The sequence below is a fragment of the Chrysoperla carnea genome, chromosome 5, assembly GCF_905475395.1.
Source record: "Chrysoperla carnea chromosome 5, inChrCarn1.1, whole genome shotgun sequence".
In the NCBI taxonomy this organism is placed as follows: Eukaryota; Metazoa; Arthropoda; class Insecta; order Neuroptera; family Chrysopidae; genus Chrysoperla; species Chrysoperla carnea.
In genome coordinates, this window is record NC_058341.1 from 28,091,247 (window position 1) to 28,110,643 (window position 19,397).

Sequence of the window (19,397 nt, forward strand, 5' to 3'; positions counted from 1 at the left end):
TAATATAGTTTGTATACATTGGTACAAATGTGTGACGACACGACATTTTGAATATGTGTATCTATAGGATTCTATCTTTTGTAAGGACAGAAAGAAAGTTAGTTAAAATAATAAAACAAACAAAAACTTACCATGGTGATGATGATTTTCAGACATCAGGCGAATATGTTTCTGATTGAGTATAAATATTAATATCTGGATGACCGAGCTTTGCTCGGTTATTCGCCAATAGATGTCAGTAAGAGTCATATTTTTCACTTTAGACTACTCAAACGCCTCCTTTTTGTTATGTTATAATTTGCATTGTATTTCATTAACTACGTTATACACCAATAGATGTCTGATGAATTTTTCATGAAAAGACGGATAAAACGACATTTCTGATAAATGAAACCTAGCTAGATCGACTTATCGCCCCAAAAAACCCCTACATACTCATTTTCATGAAAATCGTTGGAGCCATTTCCAAGATCCTTGATATATATATATATATATATATATATATATATATATATATATATATATATATATATATATATATATATATATATATATACAAGAATTGCTCGTTTAAATATATAAGATTACATTCAACGATCAAATAACGGTTTCAAATCTCTTTATTAGGCAGAAACAAGTAAAATTCTCAAAATTTTAAAAACCCCTGACAAATATGGTTTTATCCATATGTCACAGACAGATAGTCAGATAGTCTGACACACACAAACACATAGTGGTTAAATATATAACATTCCTTTTTTGGTTCGTGGGTTAAAATTAATCAGACAAAATGTAATACACAAAATTTTATTTCCTACAATAAAGAATTAATAAGCGGTATGATCATTGAAAATGAATTACATCCATTGTTGGAGAGCTTTTGATAAGACTGTGATGCTGTTGAAAGGGGCTGCATCCAGAAATTGATGGCAATTATTTAATCGTGTTAAGATTCTAGATTCGCCACAAAACGACCTGGAAGAAAATTCAACGATATATTTCACCAAAATCAGGAGATGTGCCAGACAACTTATTAATATCATACTTTAAATGTGTCATGTACGACACTGTAGAACAGAACTTACTGGTATTGTATTATGACATGAGAAATCAACTTCGTCAAAGGAAATGACATAGACAGTAAAATTTTTGACGGTTTTAAGCAATTTAGATTAATCTAAGGTGTAGATTTAAAAGAAAGTTTTGGTACCTTCGACTATAAGTTGCATTCTCCGGAACTGTTGATAATTCAAAATATCAAAGATATTATCTTTTGATTTCGATTTCGAAAACGACAAGAACTTTCTATCACAAAGTTGACAAAAAAACGAATTCGTTTTTTTTTTAGTTTGTTTGTTTGTAGAACAGTAATCAACGACCTCTTCTTTATTCACATTATATAGTGTCTTTAATGTAACACACGAGTTCGAGTTACACTAATTAAGAAATTGTTCTTTATTATTCATTCTTTTTTAGTTAAAAGTTGTTAGTTTAGGTATTCAGTTTTTTTTTCTCCTCCTTTTGACTATTAGTTTTATCGATAGAATTAATAAAAAAAAAGTTTTTTTTAATGTTTATAAGATGGGTTTATCTACTTATTAGTTGGTGTATAATAAATAATACGATGTTTAGGCATATTTAGAAATGGTTTTTTTTTGTAGTTGAATATACATAAAAACATCTTCATTAAATTCAATGATATTTAAATATTTTTAATAGCATTTAGAGAAAGATATAAAAAAGAATTCACCGTTTTTCTTTTAATCAACGTTGTATTACGCAAGTGTGATAGTTATTAATTATAGCATTATATTATTATTAACCGTAACTTCCCAATAACAAAAAGTATATAAAAATTTAAAAACCTTTGTTTGTGTCATTCAAGAACGAAAAATTCTGTTTAATATTCCGGATATAAAATTCTTATGAAATTTGCAAACTTCCAAATTCGATCTCTACAAACATGTGACACATACATAACTGTTGATCAATAAAATTGTATTAATAGTCAAATAGTACATATTATAAAATTTCCGCCTAATTGGCGCCCTTACGGGTAAACAGTGATGTTTACGAAAAAATTTTTTTCCTAGCATCATTATTTTTAAGCGTTACAAACTTGGGACTAAACTTAATATACTATGTATATTTCATATATACATGGTACTAGCGGCCCCGACGGACGTTGTCCCGTAAAAACGTAACTCCAATTCATGAATACCTATACTACGTTTAGCCTGTCCGCTAAACCCATCCCGCTAAACCCCATTTTAACTCCTATTTATTGGAGTGGCCTGACCTTCGACCTTTGGCCTGACCTTTGATAGTAGAGCTCGCTGCGCTCGCATATGGCTCTAATAAATGCCTATTGACAATACCTGAATACTATTAAAAATACATAGTACACATAGTATACATAATGTGATATGATTTATATGCGCTCCCACCATTTAATGAAATTTCATTTTTTCGGTACGGAGCCCTCAAAAACAGTTGTACTGGACCAAATTGTAAATCTAAACCATTCTCCAATCCCCTTAAACTCACACAAAAAATTTCATCGAAATCGGTCCAGCCGTCTAGGAGGAGTTCAGTCACATACACACGCACACAAGAAATATATATATTAAGATAATTATATTGTTCGAGACAAGGATAAAAATTAATAGATTTGACAGATTTTTTAACAGACGCATATTAAGCGCAATTCTTTGGCTGTCACACCCGAAATATCTTGAAAGAGCACGCAAAATGAACAAACCTTTATTATAAAGATTTTCACGCGATATACCGCCGTCAAATGTATATATCAGACTCTGTCAGTCGATAAAAATACTCAAATTCAAATACTTTCCGTGGTGAGGATAAAATTTTTTTTGTTTAATAACCTGCCAAGTATACGTTAGATTTTACTGTTTATTTTACTATTGCAGGTACTATTGTAAAAATTCGCCATACGTTGATAGCTTTTGGTGTCACTAGTTCCGAAACCATCGGTATCCAGTTTAAAAAATTACTACATTAGTATTAATTAAATAAAAAAAATGCTTCCTTTAAAAAAGAAAAATATAGCGTTAATGCCATAATCTGATTTAATACGTAGTACCTACTAAACGGAAACAAATAATATGTTTAAAAATAACGGTGGGTATTTCTATAACGAATTACTTTTTCCGTAAGGTTAAGATAACAGTCAACGTAACATATTTAATATTAACTAGAAATGATACACCACATTTATACAATTTTAATTAGGTTCGATAAATGACAGATATTAATAACTATTTTTAATCAATTAATAAGAATTATAATGATCACATATTAGTAGGTATTTTTACGTATATATCTAATTAAACAAATTTTTATTTAGTTTTGTCAATTGGGAATAAAATAAATTTTTGAATAAATAACACACACAAACATGTGTAAAAATATTTTTTGTAATTAAGTCAATTTATTGATGAGATTTGTAACACAAAAAATTTTGTACAATATAAATACAAAAAATTTCTTTACCGAAATGTTCAAAAATTAAGAAGGGGCATAAGGCGTTCATGTAGTTACTGGTACATGAAAATTTCATTTATTTTCCAATTTTCACCATTTTCGTGCCCTTTAATTGAAATAAAATGATATCGGTAGTTATTGCTGAAAACTTTACGTTTTCACTAAATCCGAAGAAATTTGATAGATTCTGTAATTTAAAGCAAAAAAGAATTAAACTTCTTGCCTGAAACATATCTTCTTAAACTCCACAGCTAGTTTTGCTTCAATGACAGTTACATAACTCGTATATAAAGTCTCAACAAGCAAAAAGAGTTAAAATAAGTGAGATAGTAAATAAATGAGTTTTAAAAGAAGTGGTATTTCAAGGTGAAGCAGCCATTGACAAACCTAGAAAACATTTATTAGAAAATATAAGGGGATAACTGCTCCTGCGATTACGTATTCAAACTTACTAAATAGCTAACGAAATTGGTTGAAATTAAAGAAGCGTTAAATCGAACAAATATATCAAGAAAACTTGGATTATCGCATTTACATCGCGACCTTTAAATTATATAAAATCCGAAGTACGAAACACATAGATTTTTAAACATCGCGGTACAAAAAAAATATATATTATTTATAATAACCATATAAAAAAAATAATCGGAAGCCATGTGTGGTGATTATTAACTAATGCAAGCCTCTGTTGTTATATTATTGAAGATGCCATTTTCTCACAATATGCGTATTACTATAGTTTTTTATGTATACATACATATTACATACATAGAGTTTAGTTATACATTAAATTAACTGCATTATATTGAAGTAGTGTATAATATAAATATCGGCATCGATCAAAGAGAATTACACATATATTAACTTACCGATAGGTCGATGATTTCAATAAAAAAATAACTCTTGGTGTTTAAATTTAATTTCTGAAAATATTGTTTAATTGAAATTTATTGTAGGAACTTATCATTAAAATTCAAAATTAAATAATAAATATTGACCCTTGAAAATTCAAAAAACCTTTTCAAAGAGTTTAAACCAGATTAAAGTAAAGTATACTAAATCTTCTTATAGATTATCTTTATCTTTTTTTCATTATTTCATTAAGTTCATTTGTCTATTGAAAATATACCAATAATTTGTATATGAAATGTATCTCCAATTCCTTGCATTACTTTCTGTAATACAGACAGAAAAATCGACAGCGTTTCCAAGTTATTACGAGTCACAAATATCTATCTCCTAGAATCTCTTTTTCACCGTTTCTTGTCAGCTATGGGAAATATAATAAATCTCTTTTTAAATAAATTATTTATTTTACAAAAAAAATTAGGGATTACATAAATACTTTTTTATACATTTAACAAAAGATAAAATTATCGTTAATACTCGTCTTCATAACTAATTTCTGTTGTGTTGCTAATATTTTCGTCTACATACTCATTATCGTATTCCATACTTTCAGTAGTTTGTTCAGAGATTGGAATTTTTTGTTCCGGTGCACTATATGACGCTTGATGAACTTCATGATTGTCTTCTACTGGCGGAGCTACATAGGCATGTAATAAACGATGTTGTCGCATAAATCGATGTTTTTCCTTTATACGATGATGATTCAAGGCTGTTTTTAAATCAAATGTAGGTGGTTTTTCCCCGTCTTTGTAAATTTTACGTTGTAAATGTACAATATCGTGCCGCATATCAGCTAATAGCAACAATAAATAATCGAAATTTCCTTGTTCGCCTTTCATACCACGTTGGCCTCGATTTCCAGTTTCCCCTTTAGGTCCTATTGCTCCGGGTGGTCCTGGTGGACCAATTGGACCACGTTCACATCGGCAATAACGTGATTGTTCACCTTCTAATGGCACAAATGTGTCCATTACCGAGTACGTGAAGTCTTCTGGATTGTTTGATAATAAAGGTCCACCGTCGTGTCCTATATTTAAAAAAATATTGAACCAAATGTTTTGAAGTAATTTTTTGTGAATTTATACCTGGAAATCCACGCACTCCTGGTGGGCCTGGTGGACCCGGGGGGCCTGGCGGTCCTGGTGGTCCAGATGCATATGTTGATAATCGTATTGCTGTACTTATTTCTCGGACCTTTTTAATAATATAAAACTTTCAATCAATTTATTGTCAAGTCGTTTAATTTTTATCAAAGTTATGGTTTTCAAAAGGTGAAATGACGCAATTGAGAAAACATAAATTGCCAAAAATCATTTCAATTTGCAAAATTTCGAAAGTTCATATTTGTATCTAGAGTTGGAGCTTTCAAAGACTTTTCCATCAAAATTACTATGAGTGAATACCGATTAAATTTATTTTATTAATTGTCCTTCAGCATGTTAACTCTGTTTAAGCTCTTAGCTTTAAATATAGATCTATTTTCAAACATACTTTAATAATATCAGATCTTCCAAAAGTTCGTGCTTAATTTTCTATAAAAATATCTGCCCTTGTATCATAACAATAAATTTTTAACAAAATAAATTACCTTTTCTTGTAAAGTTCTAAGTTTATCATGTAAGCGCATTACAGTACCACAATTTGCAAAACAACGATCACGTTTTGCAGGTTGAGAATCAAAAATTATTGGATTAGATTCTTCGTTCCCGGATGTGCTCTCTTGACTTTGAAGAGTTGACAAAGGATCGTTATCATGTTCACAGCTATGATTATCGCTGCTTAAATGATATCCAGAATTGCATTTACAATGATATTTACCTACTTCATTTACACATGTATGTTCACAATTACCATTGTCGTCGTCGCATTCGTTCACGTCTAAATTATAATGTAAATATTAATTGCTATTAGTTGATTTAATTAATTTAAGCTTTCCAAAAATTATGTCAACAATTACACTCTGTGTAATTATTTTAATGCATACATGCTTTCTTACCCACACAAAACGGTCGAATATTATTCCTTTGATTTTCGGGACTAAATGTATATCCTTCGTGGCACGTACAAATAACTCGTTGCAAATAAACAGTACACTTTTGTTCGCATAAATTTAATGTACACGGATCTATCGACTTGTGTACACATCTGAAAATAAAAACTGTTTTTAGTATCGATACTAAACTCGAAGTAAAACGAACTTTACTAATCAGGGTACTGAATCGTGTATGTAAAGATGAAAGTTAGATAAATCTACGTAAAAATCTTAAAGCTGTTCACATTGGATGTGCATTCCCTTTAAAATATAAATTTTAAGAAAGTAATATTTATAAAATCCAACTCCAAAATACTCCATAATTTATCTATGATGAATCTAATCTATTTAATATGCTCGTATTTCGAAGAACTGCATTGCAACAAAGAATATAAAGCGCAAATTTGTTTAGATACAAATTTCTTATTACAGTTTGTTTATCAACTAGGAGCCTATGTGAAAATGGTTCAAAAATTGTGTGTATTAATACTTAAAACTAACTTAAAAATTTGTGTACATTCACGATGTTACTTTTCCCTTTGATAGTGTGATTACTTTCAATTTAAAATCGGGCCAGACATGAGCTTATGTTTTATAAAAAGCCAGAATTGAGCATTACAAGATTCACATAAATCATTTCAATTTAATTATTTATATATTTATATAAAATTTTGATGCTCTATTAGATAATAAAAGTGGCCCGAAAAATTTTACCCAGACTTCGAAGCAGTATTCTCATTTTAATCATATCTTATTTAAAAGATACTAATGATATTCGGCTGTGTAAAAACATAAAAACAAAGAAATTTAGAATTAATACTATAGTTAAAACTAAAAAAAAAAAAAAAAAACAATGTATAAAACTAGTAGTTTTACTAATTAATAATTCATTTAAACTCGCATAGGTATTATTACGATGAACATGCATAGAGCATTTTGTTTTAAAATTCTGTATTAAGAATTAATTAATTGATTTCAATTAAATACTCACCGTCCTGCAATAAAAGTATAATCATTACAACAATGTTTTCTTGTACAATCCACCCACTCATCATTTAATTTACATTTGTACTTTGTTTTAATTACATTGTCACTTGGACAATTTAACACACCTAATTCACCATTTGTACCAGGTCCATTTGAATGACTATAATTAAAGAAAAATAAAAATGAGAAAGGCAATTTTTTTTTTAACAGATTTAATTAGAATTTAAAAGATGACTTTTAATACGGTTCAACCGGTCTTTTAATCAAGTCGGTTCGACCGTTTAGGGGCTACGATGCCACTGAGAAACAAATAGACGCACTCCTTCTTAAATCAATATCGGAGTGGATGGTCAAGGACATCAGATGAGATGAAAAGGACACTTAGAGAGCTATCATTTTTTGGGACCAATCTTTGGAAATTAAAATTGGAATATTTGAGTTGACTTTGTTTTTTTGAATTATTGTTTTAAATTACTTTATTATTTTACCACTTCACTTTTCGAAATGAATTGAGCCAGGTTTATTTGACCATTCATTTCCGAAGAAATTATTTATATGTTAAAATTATATGTCATGCCTTTACCAACCTGAATTGATTCTAAGCTCGCACTTGAAACATAGCTAAGAGCACTTTCCGTTAAATTACCTTTTAAATGAAAACCAAAAAGATAAAATCGGTTCATCTGTTTAGGCGCTACGATGCCACAGACAGACAAACACACAGACACACACATAGCGATTAAAACTTATAACACCCTTTTTTTTAGTTCGGGGGTTAAAAAAAAGAAACAAGCTAGAGTACTTTTATTGAATTTCCTGTAAACATTTTTTTTTTAACTTTATCAAAATTTCCAAGATATCATTGTAGTTATCCTTCCTCTACATAAAGAAGTAGGAGATCAAAAAAACTTAAGAATAAAAAAAAAGAACAAGGTTTTAAATGAGTCCTGATTGATACAGAATTGTTTTTCGTTTTTCTGAAATCCAACACAAAAAATTGAATTTTGCGACAAAATTCTGTTGATCAACTGCATCAAGTTCAAAAAAAATGTTTGATAATGTTCATGTATTTTAAGAATATTAGTGACAGTTTCAATATGTCTTCTTACCCAGGTAAAATATCCATTAACGAATCTAAATAATACCCATCAATAGCTGAATCCGTCTTCAACAAACTACTATCATGATTAGTACCTTCATTACTAATTTTCTTCATATCATACTTATCAGTAATAGTTGCAGCATCTTGAATTGAATTTACATAATGGTGAATAGTGTTATCACTTTGAAGTTTACCATCATCATCGTCACTACTAACATTATCACTAACATTCGAATACAATGATGTCACTTGTACTAATTTAATATGTTGTATTAATATACATGATAATATGAGTATCACCCTTACAACAACAGTATTGCTGCCATCATCCCCACTGAATGATGATATATAACCACGATCACTGGTTCTTCGTACACTACGACAATACATTCTCCTGGTGTATTGATAAAGTTTCTCGTCTTCTATGCCGTATTTGTAAGTCGTAATAATATTATTATTGGTTTTGATATATGTTTTATAATCACATTAGTAAGTTAAATTTATGGTAATGTTCACAAAATAGTATTAATATGAAGAATGCAACTGTCTCTTACGACTTATAATTATATTAGTTTCATGTTATTTGTTGGAGGAACTTTAAATGTGTTAATAATCATCTTATCATTATTATTATTATTATTATAAATGTCTGTGAGTCTGAATGTTTTTAGTCTTTTAAAGAAACTAACGTACTGGTTATGTGAGTGTATTTGTATGGTACAGTGGGCAAAAAAAGTTAGGGAATACATATTTATGCATATTTTTCACGCGATTAACACCAGTCAAGTGACCTCCGAGATTTTACATTGCCAACATCTGACAATCCATTTAACTTTTCTCAAACATTGCAAATTGTTCCGTTTTAAAAGGAGTGCCCACGATCTTCCAAACAAACCTTCTTCTGGCCTTACCCATGTAGGAGATTAATTTTCTAAAATCCTTTCTCAATTCTCACCCATGTTATAAAAAGGAGATCAATTATTTTTTGTGCTGATTTACTTTATAGAAAAGCACATGAGATATCATTGGACACCTAGTAGGAACAAAGTATCTTTCTAGATATATTATGTATTAAATAACAAGCACAATGAATTAAAGTAACAACGTTTGGAAGTAATTAAATGAGAAATAATCGTTCTAAAATAAATAAATCGATTGTAATTTAATTATAATTTATATTTTTATTTGAAAGGTTATGAAAATGAATAGAACGTCGTGTATCCAATATATTTTTAATTAACAAGTAAAATCTAGAAAATTAAAAAAATTCCCGACTAATTTTTCTGGTACGGGACCCTAAACTCGCATTGGAAACAGATCTAAGAACACTCTTCATTAAATTACCTTTAAAACAAAACCAAAAAACTCAAAATCGATTCATCCGTTGAGGCGCTGCGATGCCACATACAAATAGACAGACAGACAGACAGAGAGACAGACAAATACATAGCGATCAAACTTAAAACATCCCTTTTCTTTAGTCCGTGGAAAAAAAGGTTTCATTTCATGTCAAGTAAAATATTAATATGTCAAATATTTACCATTGTTTGCAGCCTGAATCAAAGTGGCGTCGCTTTTGTTGCGCCTTGTACGGATTATTTGATATAAAATCTATGATTATTTTCTTAATATAATTTTCTTCCAATTTTTTATCCCTCCACTTGTTTGCTTAGTGTATGTGTATCTGGTTTTTTGGTTGACACATCTGTTTTATGTTATATTATTTTAATAAAGCCATGTGTCTTTTAAGCTCGACAAATAATCATATTTCTTCTTTATGTGTATATAATACGCACACATCACATACAAATACAGAAATTGAATGAATATTAAATTTAATTCTTAGTATTTATTTAAAGTATTTATTCAATAAATAAATTTCATGTTTTTTAGTTATATTAAAAATTTTCAAAAGACAGTATATATTTGTATCAATTTCAGTCTTTTCCAAGTGACTTTCTGTTTCGGTAGGCGCTGTGCTACATTCTGTAGCTCACTTTTTTTCAGATATGCTTCATAGAGAACTAGAGTCAATGTCATAAGTCCGTTGTAAAATAAAGCCAAAATTTTTATTTTTCTTTAATACATTGAAAAAGTAGATTTTTTTTGCGAGAAGCTACGTAGGTAATTTTTAAACATCCTTTAAGAAAAGCCTAAAGAGTAAATACAAAATATTTTATTTTAAAGCTTTATTTCATTGTTAATTACTATTTTAATTATATAATAATTCGAAAAAACTAAATCATCCGAACGTGTGCTTTTTATACCATGTATGTATGAATGAGTTTAGTCCGAAGTTTGTAACGCTTTAAAATATAGATACTACGAACATAATTTTAGTATACGTATTCATAGAATCACCTCATAAGTCAGATTCCGGGTGTCCATCTTTCTGTCTGTCTGTCCGTCTTGGGTCCGTAGGACCTATCTTGTAAACCGTTAGAGATAGAACAAAAGTTTAATTATAAAAACTGTTTCTTGTAAAAAAATAAACAAATTTTTCTAAGAATAATCTCCATTACATTGCCTTTTTCCGTAAAGCATTTTCCAAACTGAGCCGATTTGGAAGGAGATCAATTTTTAGTTTTTTCGGAATCCTACATTCGCACTTGAAACATAGCTAAGAATAATCTCCATTAAATAAACTTTCAAAAAAAATCAAAATTGGTTCATCAGTTTAGACGCTACGATGTCACAGACCGACCGACACACAACACCCCTTTTTTTTAGTTCGGAAGTTAAGAATGAGAGTTTTTAAAATATTCCTATACCCATGATGAGAGTAGTACAAAACTATCAAAGTAGACTAGATTCAAATTTATCGTGTAGGCAACAATTGTAGTTGGAAGGAATGAATTAACAATAATTATTATCCTCATTCAATTTTCTAACTAAATATGGGTCTTTATGGCGTCAGCTTCGTTTTGCACCCAACAAATGGGTAAATTACAACATTTATATTACATATATATACTAAATAATTGTTTGTTTATTTATTTAATAACATAAATATAATGATTAAAAGGACACGTATTTCGTTATTAAATACATTGTAATTAATTAGTGTGTACACATTATGTCATATACCTACGTGTTTTGTGTGTTTGTAAAGATATATAGGTATATTTATGGGTTAGATAGGTATATGACGCATAATATATATCAGATGCCTATGTGTAGGTAACAGAGAGGAACATATTATGTTGGGAAAATAATGGGACATTGTTGGCTGTTGTTATCATAGCTTAACCGGACGTCAGCACCTCATGTATTTTAATAGCAAGTAGTACCTTGTGTTTCATGAAAGAGTTTTACAACTTCATGGAACACTTGAAACAAACTAATGTAAAAAGAGAAAGATAAAGAGTTAAAATCGTTTTTCGGAGTTTTAAGGTTGTTTGTGCTGTCGTAGAAGAGTAGTAAAAAGGTTTACCATGAATTATTTCAAATTTTCTACTCCGATGTTTATTTATTGCTCTTTTTTTTGTTTAGAAAAACCTCCTTCAAATCATATCACACTCCCCGAAACCCTTACGTCATTAGCTCCTTATTACATACTACAGATCTACCTTGAAATCGAAATTTATATTTGTTCATTTAAAATAACCCTTTTGTCCTGCAAAACACTTGATCCAATACGTCCCCTTTACGTTCATGGTATATTTTAGCAAAATATTTGATCCAAGACGATTCGAACGTCAAAAAAAAAAAAAAAACGATTAAAACAATCACCAAGGCCGTAATTTTGTTAGAGTGCAACTGTTTAAACAAAGCAAACAGTGGTATTGCCCTTAAAAATGATTATCAATTAAAACTTTTATATTTTTCGGTGCGATACCCCTTGTTAGTTAATATATTTAATGATTCAAGGTTATATTTCAGCCGCTAAATAGTAACATACCTGTCTGATAAAAGCTTTACAAACATTCTTATTAATGCATGAAACATTACTTTAATTTGTTATGCTCTAAAAGTCTAAACGAATAGGAAAAAATTTTCAGTTATTAATCACACAGCTTCCATTTACAGGCTAAGGCTTATACTGTCCTCATAGATTTAAAAACCTATGTATCCAAAAAAACATAATTTTCAGTAATTAAGAAAAACATTTTTTTATTTTTTATAAAGCTTTTGATGTGGAAAATTGTTTTAATATCTTAAACTTTGTGAACTTAGTAATAATAGATTTAATTTTTTAATAAATTGTTTGGGTATCAACTAGACCAATCGCAAACTGAAATTAGGGTTAGTATAAATTTCATATATTTGGGCTTTCCGATATTATAAAAAGGTGTATGATTTAAAGAGATTCTGAAACGCTAAGAAAAAGTATTTAGGAAATGATTGGACCTAGGATCGTTTAAATTAACTCCCAATCAGGTAGTGTTTCCAAGTGACTGAATAAATCAAGTCTACCTTCTGAAAGCAACTGTATCAAAATAGTTATTGTACATAATTAGTTACCTTATGAGTTGCACATTATAATCAAATCAGTTATTTGATGGCATCTCATTCCTATAAATATATAATGGCATATCGTCAACGTCACCATTGAATCTCCTCCCATTACATTATTGCGATAATTAATATTAACATTATATAAACAAATGAATGTTATTATTATTATTATATGTAACACACTCAAAATAAACATACATAACACACAGTACATGTACAAGGTGGTGCAAAAAAAATATTTGTTGTTGTTGAAAAGCAGCAGTTGAGAGTAAAAACGCCAAACTTAAAAAATTAATTAAGTATCAAATCTTTAACTACCTACTCATTATCTTTCATTTATATGAGTATGTTATAGGCTTGTCACAAATTTACAGCCCAATTTAAACACTTACGTTGCTTAGAGAAAAGCTAATTATGTTACAACAACCGATGTTTCTAACTTAGGTACTGACTAAAGGAGCAGAATTAGGTATAATAGTCCTAACCCCAAAATTTCAGCACTATACGGTGCTTCACACTTTAATGGGCAAGCCAAAAGGGAATTAGAGATAAATACTTTGCATGGATTTTTGTTTTGAAGGGTCGGCAATGAAATATTTTACGATTCAATTCAATGTTTCATTGATTTTGATTTAGAAATATTGTTTTGAGATGCTTCTGCAGCTCATCAAGCGTAAAACTACTGCAGAAGGGAATTTGGTGCAACAGTTTGTTGGTAGTTGCTATTTAACTTTACTTTAATGTATGCAGCCGCAATAGAGATATTCTCGACCAAATGGATGAACGCATGGCAATCTATCTTACAACTGTGAAAGGTTCAAATAGTTCTGTAGAATATAAACTCGAAAAACCGAGTGATTTGGTGTGAAAATTGTTTGATAAATTTCAGGAGCGTACTAACTTCATCAACCATGTTCAGACAGCTGATGGTTCTCCACAATCTGAGCGTTCATAAAATTTTTATTATACCAACAATCATTCCACCTTCTCTCATGGTATAAATTAATTTTTCTTTTTTTTTAAATATATTTTGAAACAAAAAGGTAGGCATTTACAAATATAAGTAATTATGAGCAGATAAATTAAATCTAGCTGTAATATCAAATACATTTTTCGATAGGAGTAAAACTTTTTGAACCACTTTGTCATAAACCAACGAATCCGTCATTCATATACAAACAAGCGAAAATAAACAACAGCAAGAACACAATACACAAAATGTTTGAATAATGATTGTTGTTAAAATGTAATATTGGGAACAATTATTTTAAAATTTAGGTCACATGAGGATAAGAATTATTATAAATATATTTGTTGTTACTCATTTTACATAACTAATTTCATTTTGAAAATTTGTTACACATCTCTTACTCTACTCTTCATTCCTTCTAAAATATAATAATTTTAATAATTATTTGAAATTTAAATGTTTGATAACTTGTTATAAATACTGGATGATCCAAGTTATAACAGCGAATTGGAAATGTGGCACATAATGCCCCAAGCATGAGGACATACATATCGTTATTGAATTTGCAATAAATTCAATGGCGCTAGAAATTTTTTCTTGGAAGCAGGTGATGGTTCACTCATTTCTCTACCGCTGGTTTTTGTAACTTATCACTATGAACCATAAACCATCCAGAAGTCTTAGCTCATACTGTAGTTCCATTTTTTCAGATGACGTTTTGGCAATAATCACAAAAATGTTCTTTTTTCCAAACAGTCTGCATCTAGAAAATTTTTCCCGATAATTGTGACGAGAAATTGTTATTATTATAACGTTATCTCTCATTTGATGAAGTCGTAATGTTATGACTTGGACCATCCTGTATAAACAAATATTTATGGTTCTTAATTTGAAGAACTGGAGTGGAATAATACACTTGTGTAAAGTTTTATCCATTCTTTTGAAAATGATAAGTCCATCTTTGTGTAACTGATGATCTTATGCATAACTGTTACTTGAGTGGTAAACGTTTTGTAGCACTCACAATAATTAAATTGCTCGGCCCATAAACTGTTGCCGAAATACTGGTTTTATATAAACGTCATATAACCATTAATTTCAATAAAGATATTGATATTAACTTTGCCAAAAAAGTGCGTTAGGTAATTACAAAAAACAATGCAAAAATTACTGCAAATTAAGAAATACATTCCTGCAAATTAAGAAAGTTTCTTTAAAATATCATGAATTAGGATGTCGCATGTTCTTATTCTTCGTTTTATAAATTAACCTATTGATGTTTTAAATTCATTCGGTGTTCGTCATCTATTTGATAATCTCAAATCGAATTGCGCAAAAGTGGTCACGATATGGAAGGGATTATCTTACTCTCAAACATCAATTATAAGGTATTTGTCTATCTATTACGTAACGTAAATCCGTTACAGAGTCAACGTCAAAAATGTATGGGCCGTTTTTCCTAGTTAATCTGATACGAAAATAAGAACTAAGTTAAGAAATATTATTAAGCTACTGGCTTTGACTTATCGTGAATTTCCTAGTGCTGGTATCTGCGATCATTCATTTTTGAGACACAGCAGATTTTCCCTGGCATAATACAAAAACTAAGCAATAAATTGTTATCTATGGCGGCCTTTTTTTTTGTCAAGCTTAGTAATGATGAGCGAAGTTGTAGTTTTGAACACAAAAAGTGCTTAGTCTTGAAAATATTGTAGCTACCACAAATATTAAACCAAGATTAAGCCCCAAAACAATTTTGCCCATCACTAATATTGAGTATTTCAAGATAGTGAAGAAATATCTAAAAAATATATTCCGTATTTCTTGTTTTGATGAATTAAGAATGTTGCGCTGATTGAAAACTAATCAAAATGATTACCTATGACATGGAAAGTATTTGAACGAATATTAAAACTTTTATAATATATTGTGACATTAATTGTTTGATGGAAATCAATACAATGCGGGTTTTTTTTTGTAATAAATTGAAGTCATAATTTTTTTAACCAGTTTTAACGCTTGTATATATGTGTTTGTATGTTTATGTTTTTAACTTTCTCACAACAATTATAACTTTTATTTTTATTGTTGTTTTACGTGTAGAAAGCGTAGAGAAATATATTTTACGTACACATTTGATTTCTTTTTACTAAACTGTTTACTAAGCTTTGATGCATATCAATGTTGAAATTAAATTTAAAACGTCAAGATGCACAAGTAATTTACCCAGGCATCTGCTATTTCATGAATTAGAATGAATGCGCTGGCCTAAAATTTCAAAAGTCTTAAATGGCCGGACAGCATGCACTGGAGAATCTGCTTGTTGGACAGGTGCGTATCGTACAGGATCGCCCATGTGTGGCAAATCGAGATTTGTTTGCCGGATCGTAAAGTTTTTTTAAATGCTTATCTGTCCCGTAATATATATGTATGTACCTGACTTACCCACCAGGTTAAAACATAAAAGTAAAAATTAACTTCAGTTTTATAGTTAATTTAGATCTAGCTCTAGAGATTTCTTTAATACCCAATTTAGATTCTAAACGGTAAGTGGTATATCATTATTGTATTTATTCGAAAGAAAATATGCTTTAATTTTATCGATAATTGTAGGTCAAAGTCATGGACACAGGCAAATATCCTCTATCCCTTGACAACTTTTCGATCAAGCATTTTTCCGTAGTAAGCGTATTATCTTTCGATTAAGACATAGATATTTTAATTCGTATTTTTTCCGAAAGCTGACGATTTTCGAAAAAATATTTAAGCTGAAAAATGTTTGTTTTTTATGGGAATCAACTTTCTAATTTAATATGTTTTTCTATCTCTTACCGTTTAGGATCTAAATTGACTATTAAAGAAGCCCGAAGAACTAAGTCCAATACGATGTCATAATGTCTAAGTCCAATCTGGTGCCAACTTGTATGTGTCAACTGTAGGAAGTTTGCAAGTTTCACAAATAGGTCAATAAACACACATATTAGTTAAAACTACTTTCGCTTCTTAGGTTTTTTCGCTTATCGAGGTGTAACTCATCCAGGTTTGACTGTATTAAAAAAATATTTGATACAAAGTCTCTAGATACGGTGAAAAGTTATAATTATATTCGACAAATATTCGAGAAGTATGATAATAGTTTTGAAAAGGGTTACATCATTCAAAGGAAAACAGTACCTTAAATATCATAGGTAATATGCTATATCATTTCTCAAGAGATGTTCATACTAAAGATACTATGTAAGTATAAGTAGGTAATATATGTGTATACGTATGTGTGTATATACATTCATAATGAGGTCCTTTGTCAGATAAAAGGCTTGGCACACGGGGGGTTTCCAAGACATATCATGTAATAATTTGATACATGTCTCATTATGTCATTAGATTATACGGGCTCTGCTGTAACTTAGCTTATCTCTTATATATGTCTGTTTGGATAGTTTTGTCTGATGGTATATAATACAGGCAGGTTTATAAAATTTAAAAAAAAAAAAAAATTTATATTTTAACAAATCATTAATAATGCTATTTGAAGGTATACATTTTAAAATAATTTTAGATGAAAGACTTTTGATCAAATCATACAACAAATCTTTTAAAATCGATTAAACCAATTTAGTATCTTATGGTCATTTTTGTCCCAGATTAACTCTAGTATTGAATTCCAACGACCTTAAAAATCCTGACCTTACAATATATCTCTTTTCGAAATTGGGCCTTTTAAAAGTAGAAACATTCATATTGAAACTATTTTTCAGAAAAAATTGATTATTGTTAAACTCCCTGCTTGTCACTTATAGTTTCAACCCGAAAAGCGAAACAAAAAATCTGCAACTTATCGATTTATCTATATAAATTTGAAATTATAAATCAGCTAAATTGTAGGAAATAAATTTTTCTCAATCATTATTTCGGAAGAAAATGGACTTTTCCAATAATATTTTTTTCTCAACAATAAAAAAATTTCTTATAGAAGGGAATGATTTCCAGAATTATTATATTTTTCTGAGGATACAAACGGTTTTTCTCCGAAAGTTTGAAAACATTACAAATACACAGGATTTTGAGAATTGGTTTTCCAGAACCAACTAAAACACAATTCAAAAATATTGTACTTTTCATGTGTACGGATGAACTGGTTTTAATGTTTTTGGTTTGTTTTGAAAGGTAATTTTACGCAGAGTGCTTTAGCTATGTTTCAAGTGCAAGCTTAGAGTTTCTTACTCGAAAAAACTAAAAAATTGGGGATCTTCTTCAAAATTGATTCAGTTTGGAAAAGGCATGACGTATAGATTTAACATATAAATAATTACTATGGAAATGAATGGTCAAATAAACCTGGCTCAATTCATTTTGAAAAGTGAAATGATTAAATAATTAGGTAATTCAAAACAATAATTCAAAAGAAGAAAAATTCAACTCAAATATTTCAATTTCAATTAAAATATTTCTAAAAATTTGTCCTTAAAAATGATAGCTCTCTAAGTATCCTTTTCATCTGATCTGATGTCCTTGGCCATGACTTTGAAATTGATTTAAGGAGGAGTGTTATAAGTTTAAAGTGTTTATCTGTGTGTTTCTCAGTGACATCGTAGCCTCTAAACGGTCGAACCGACTTGATTGAGAACATTTTATAGATAAGTTTCCAAAAAAATCGGTTTACAAGGAATTAATCGCATTTGTCGGGGGTTTTTTAAATTTTGTAAATTTTACTTGTTATAAATTCTCGTCTTTTATGTAACATCTGGTAATTAGATAGCTAACATAGAGATTTATGGAGCATTCAAATGATTTTTTTCATTATATTTGTCATGATTTTTTTTTATGTTCATCTATCACCATAAGATGTTTACGTAATTGTTCAATACACACACAAAAAAAAAATTTCCTCTTTCTTTAGTCATACAACTTTCCATTTCACTGAACTGACGACAGATGTCGCCTTGAACGGAAGATTATCTGCTGACATGACAAAATAAAATATCTTTAGTGAGTAGTTTTCATTTTTTGTTTTCTTTTTTGTCAAAGTCGTTGGTCGCATGTAAATCAATCTTTTGTTGTATTTGCTAAATTTTGAAAAATGGTTTTTATATTCAAGAAAAATGATGATTGAATTTTTTTTGTTTAAGAAAAACAAAATAATAAATAATAGTTATCGTTTATATCCTGTTTGTCCTTCTTTATAGAAAGAAAATATATATAAGGAATGTTTACAATATACAGTAGGAAGGAAATAGTGCAATACATCTAAGAGGAAAATAAATCAATCCTAAATAAACTTATCGTTCGATTTGCATATAATTTAAAACGTTTTAGAAATATTTTTCTCTCTCGCCATTTTCTAAACTTGATTTATTTTATAAGTATGCAACTTCACATCAATTTTTGTATCGAGCTATTTTAATAGTAACCATGTAGTAAATAATTGGAAT

The 19,397-nt window shown here is 29.4% G+C and overlaps 1 protein-coding gene across 1 annotated transcript; it reads right to left on the bottom strand.

The window, feature by feature from the left end:
* Positions 1–4,842: 4,842 nt before the first annotated feature.
* On the bottom strand, positions 4,843–9,088 carry LOC123300341 (collagen and calcium-binding EGF domain-containing protein 1-like). Its single transcript, XM_044882904.1, has 6 exons — positions 8,545–9,088; positions 7,440–7,595; positions 6,413–6,561; positions 6,005–6,294; positions 5,502–5,610; positions 4,843–5,443 (listed from the first exon to the last, which is right to left on the bottom strand). The coding sequence occupies exons 1-6, from the start codon at positions 8,925–8,927 to the stop codon at positions 4,887–4,889; spliced, it is 1,644 nt and encodes a 547-aa protein (XP_044738839.1). The 5' UTR covers positions 8,928–9,088; the 3' UTR covers positions 4,843–4,886.
* Positions 9,089–19,397: the final 10,309 nt, after the last annotated feature.

Bases quoted from the DNA above. Each gene is read 5' to 3' on its own strand.
- LOC123300341 (XM_044882904.1), bottom strand. From the start codon at position 8,927: ATGTATTGTCGTAGTGTACGAAGAACCAGTGATCGTGGTTATATATCA. The intron at 6,562-7,439 runs GTGAGTATTTAA...TTTTATTTTCAG, and splicing joins TATACTTTTATTGCAGGACG to ATGTGTACACAAGTCGATAG. The intron at 6,295-6,412 runs GTAAGAAAGCAT...ATTATAATTTAG, and splicing joins TATTCGACCGTTTTGTGTGG to ACGTGAACGAATGCGACGAC.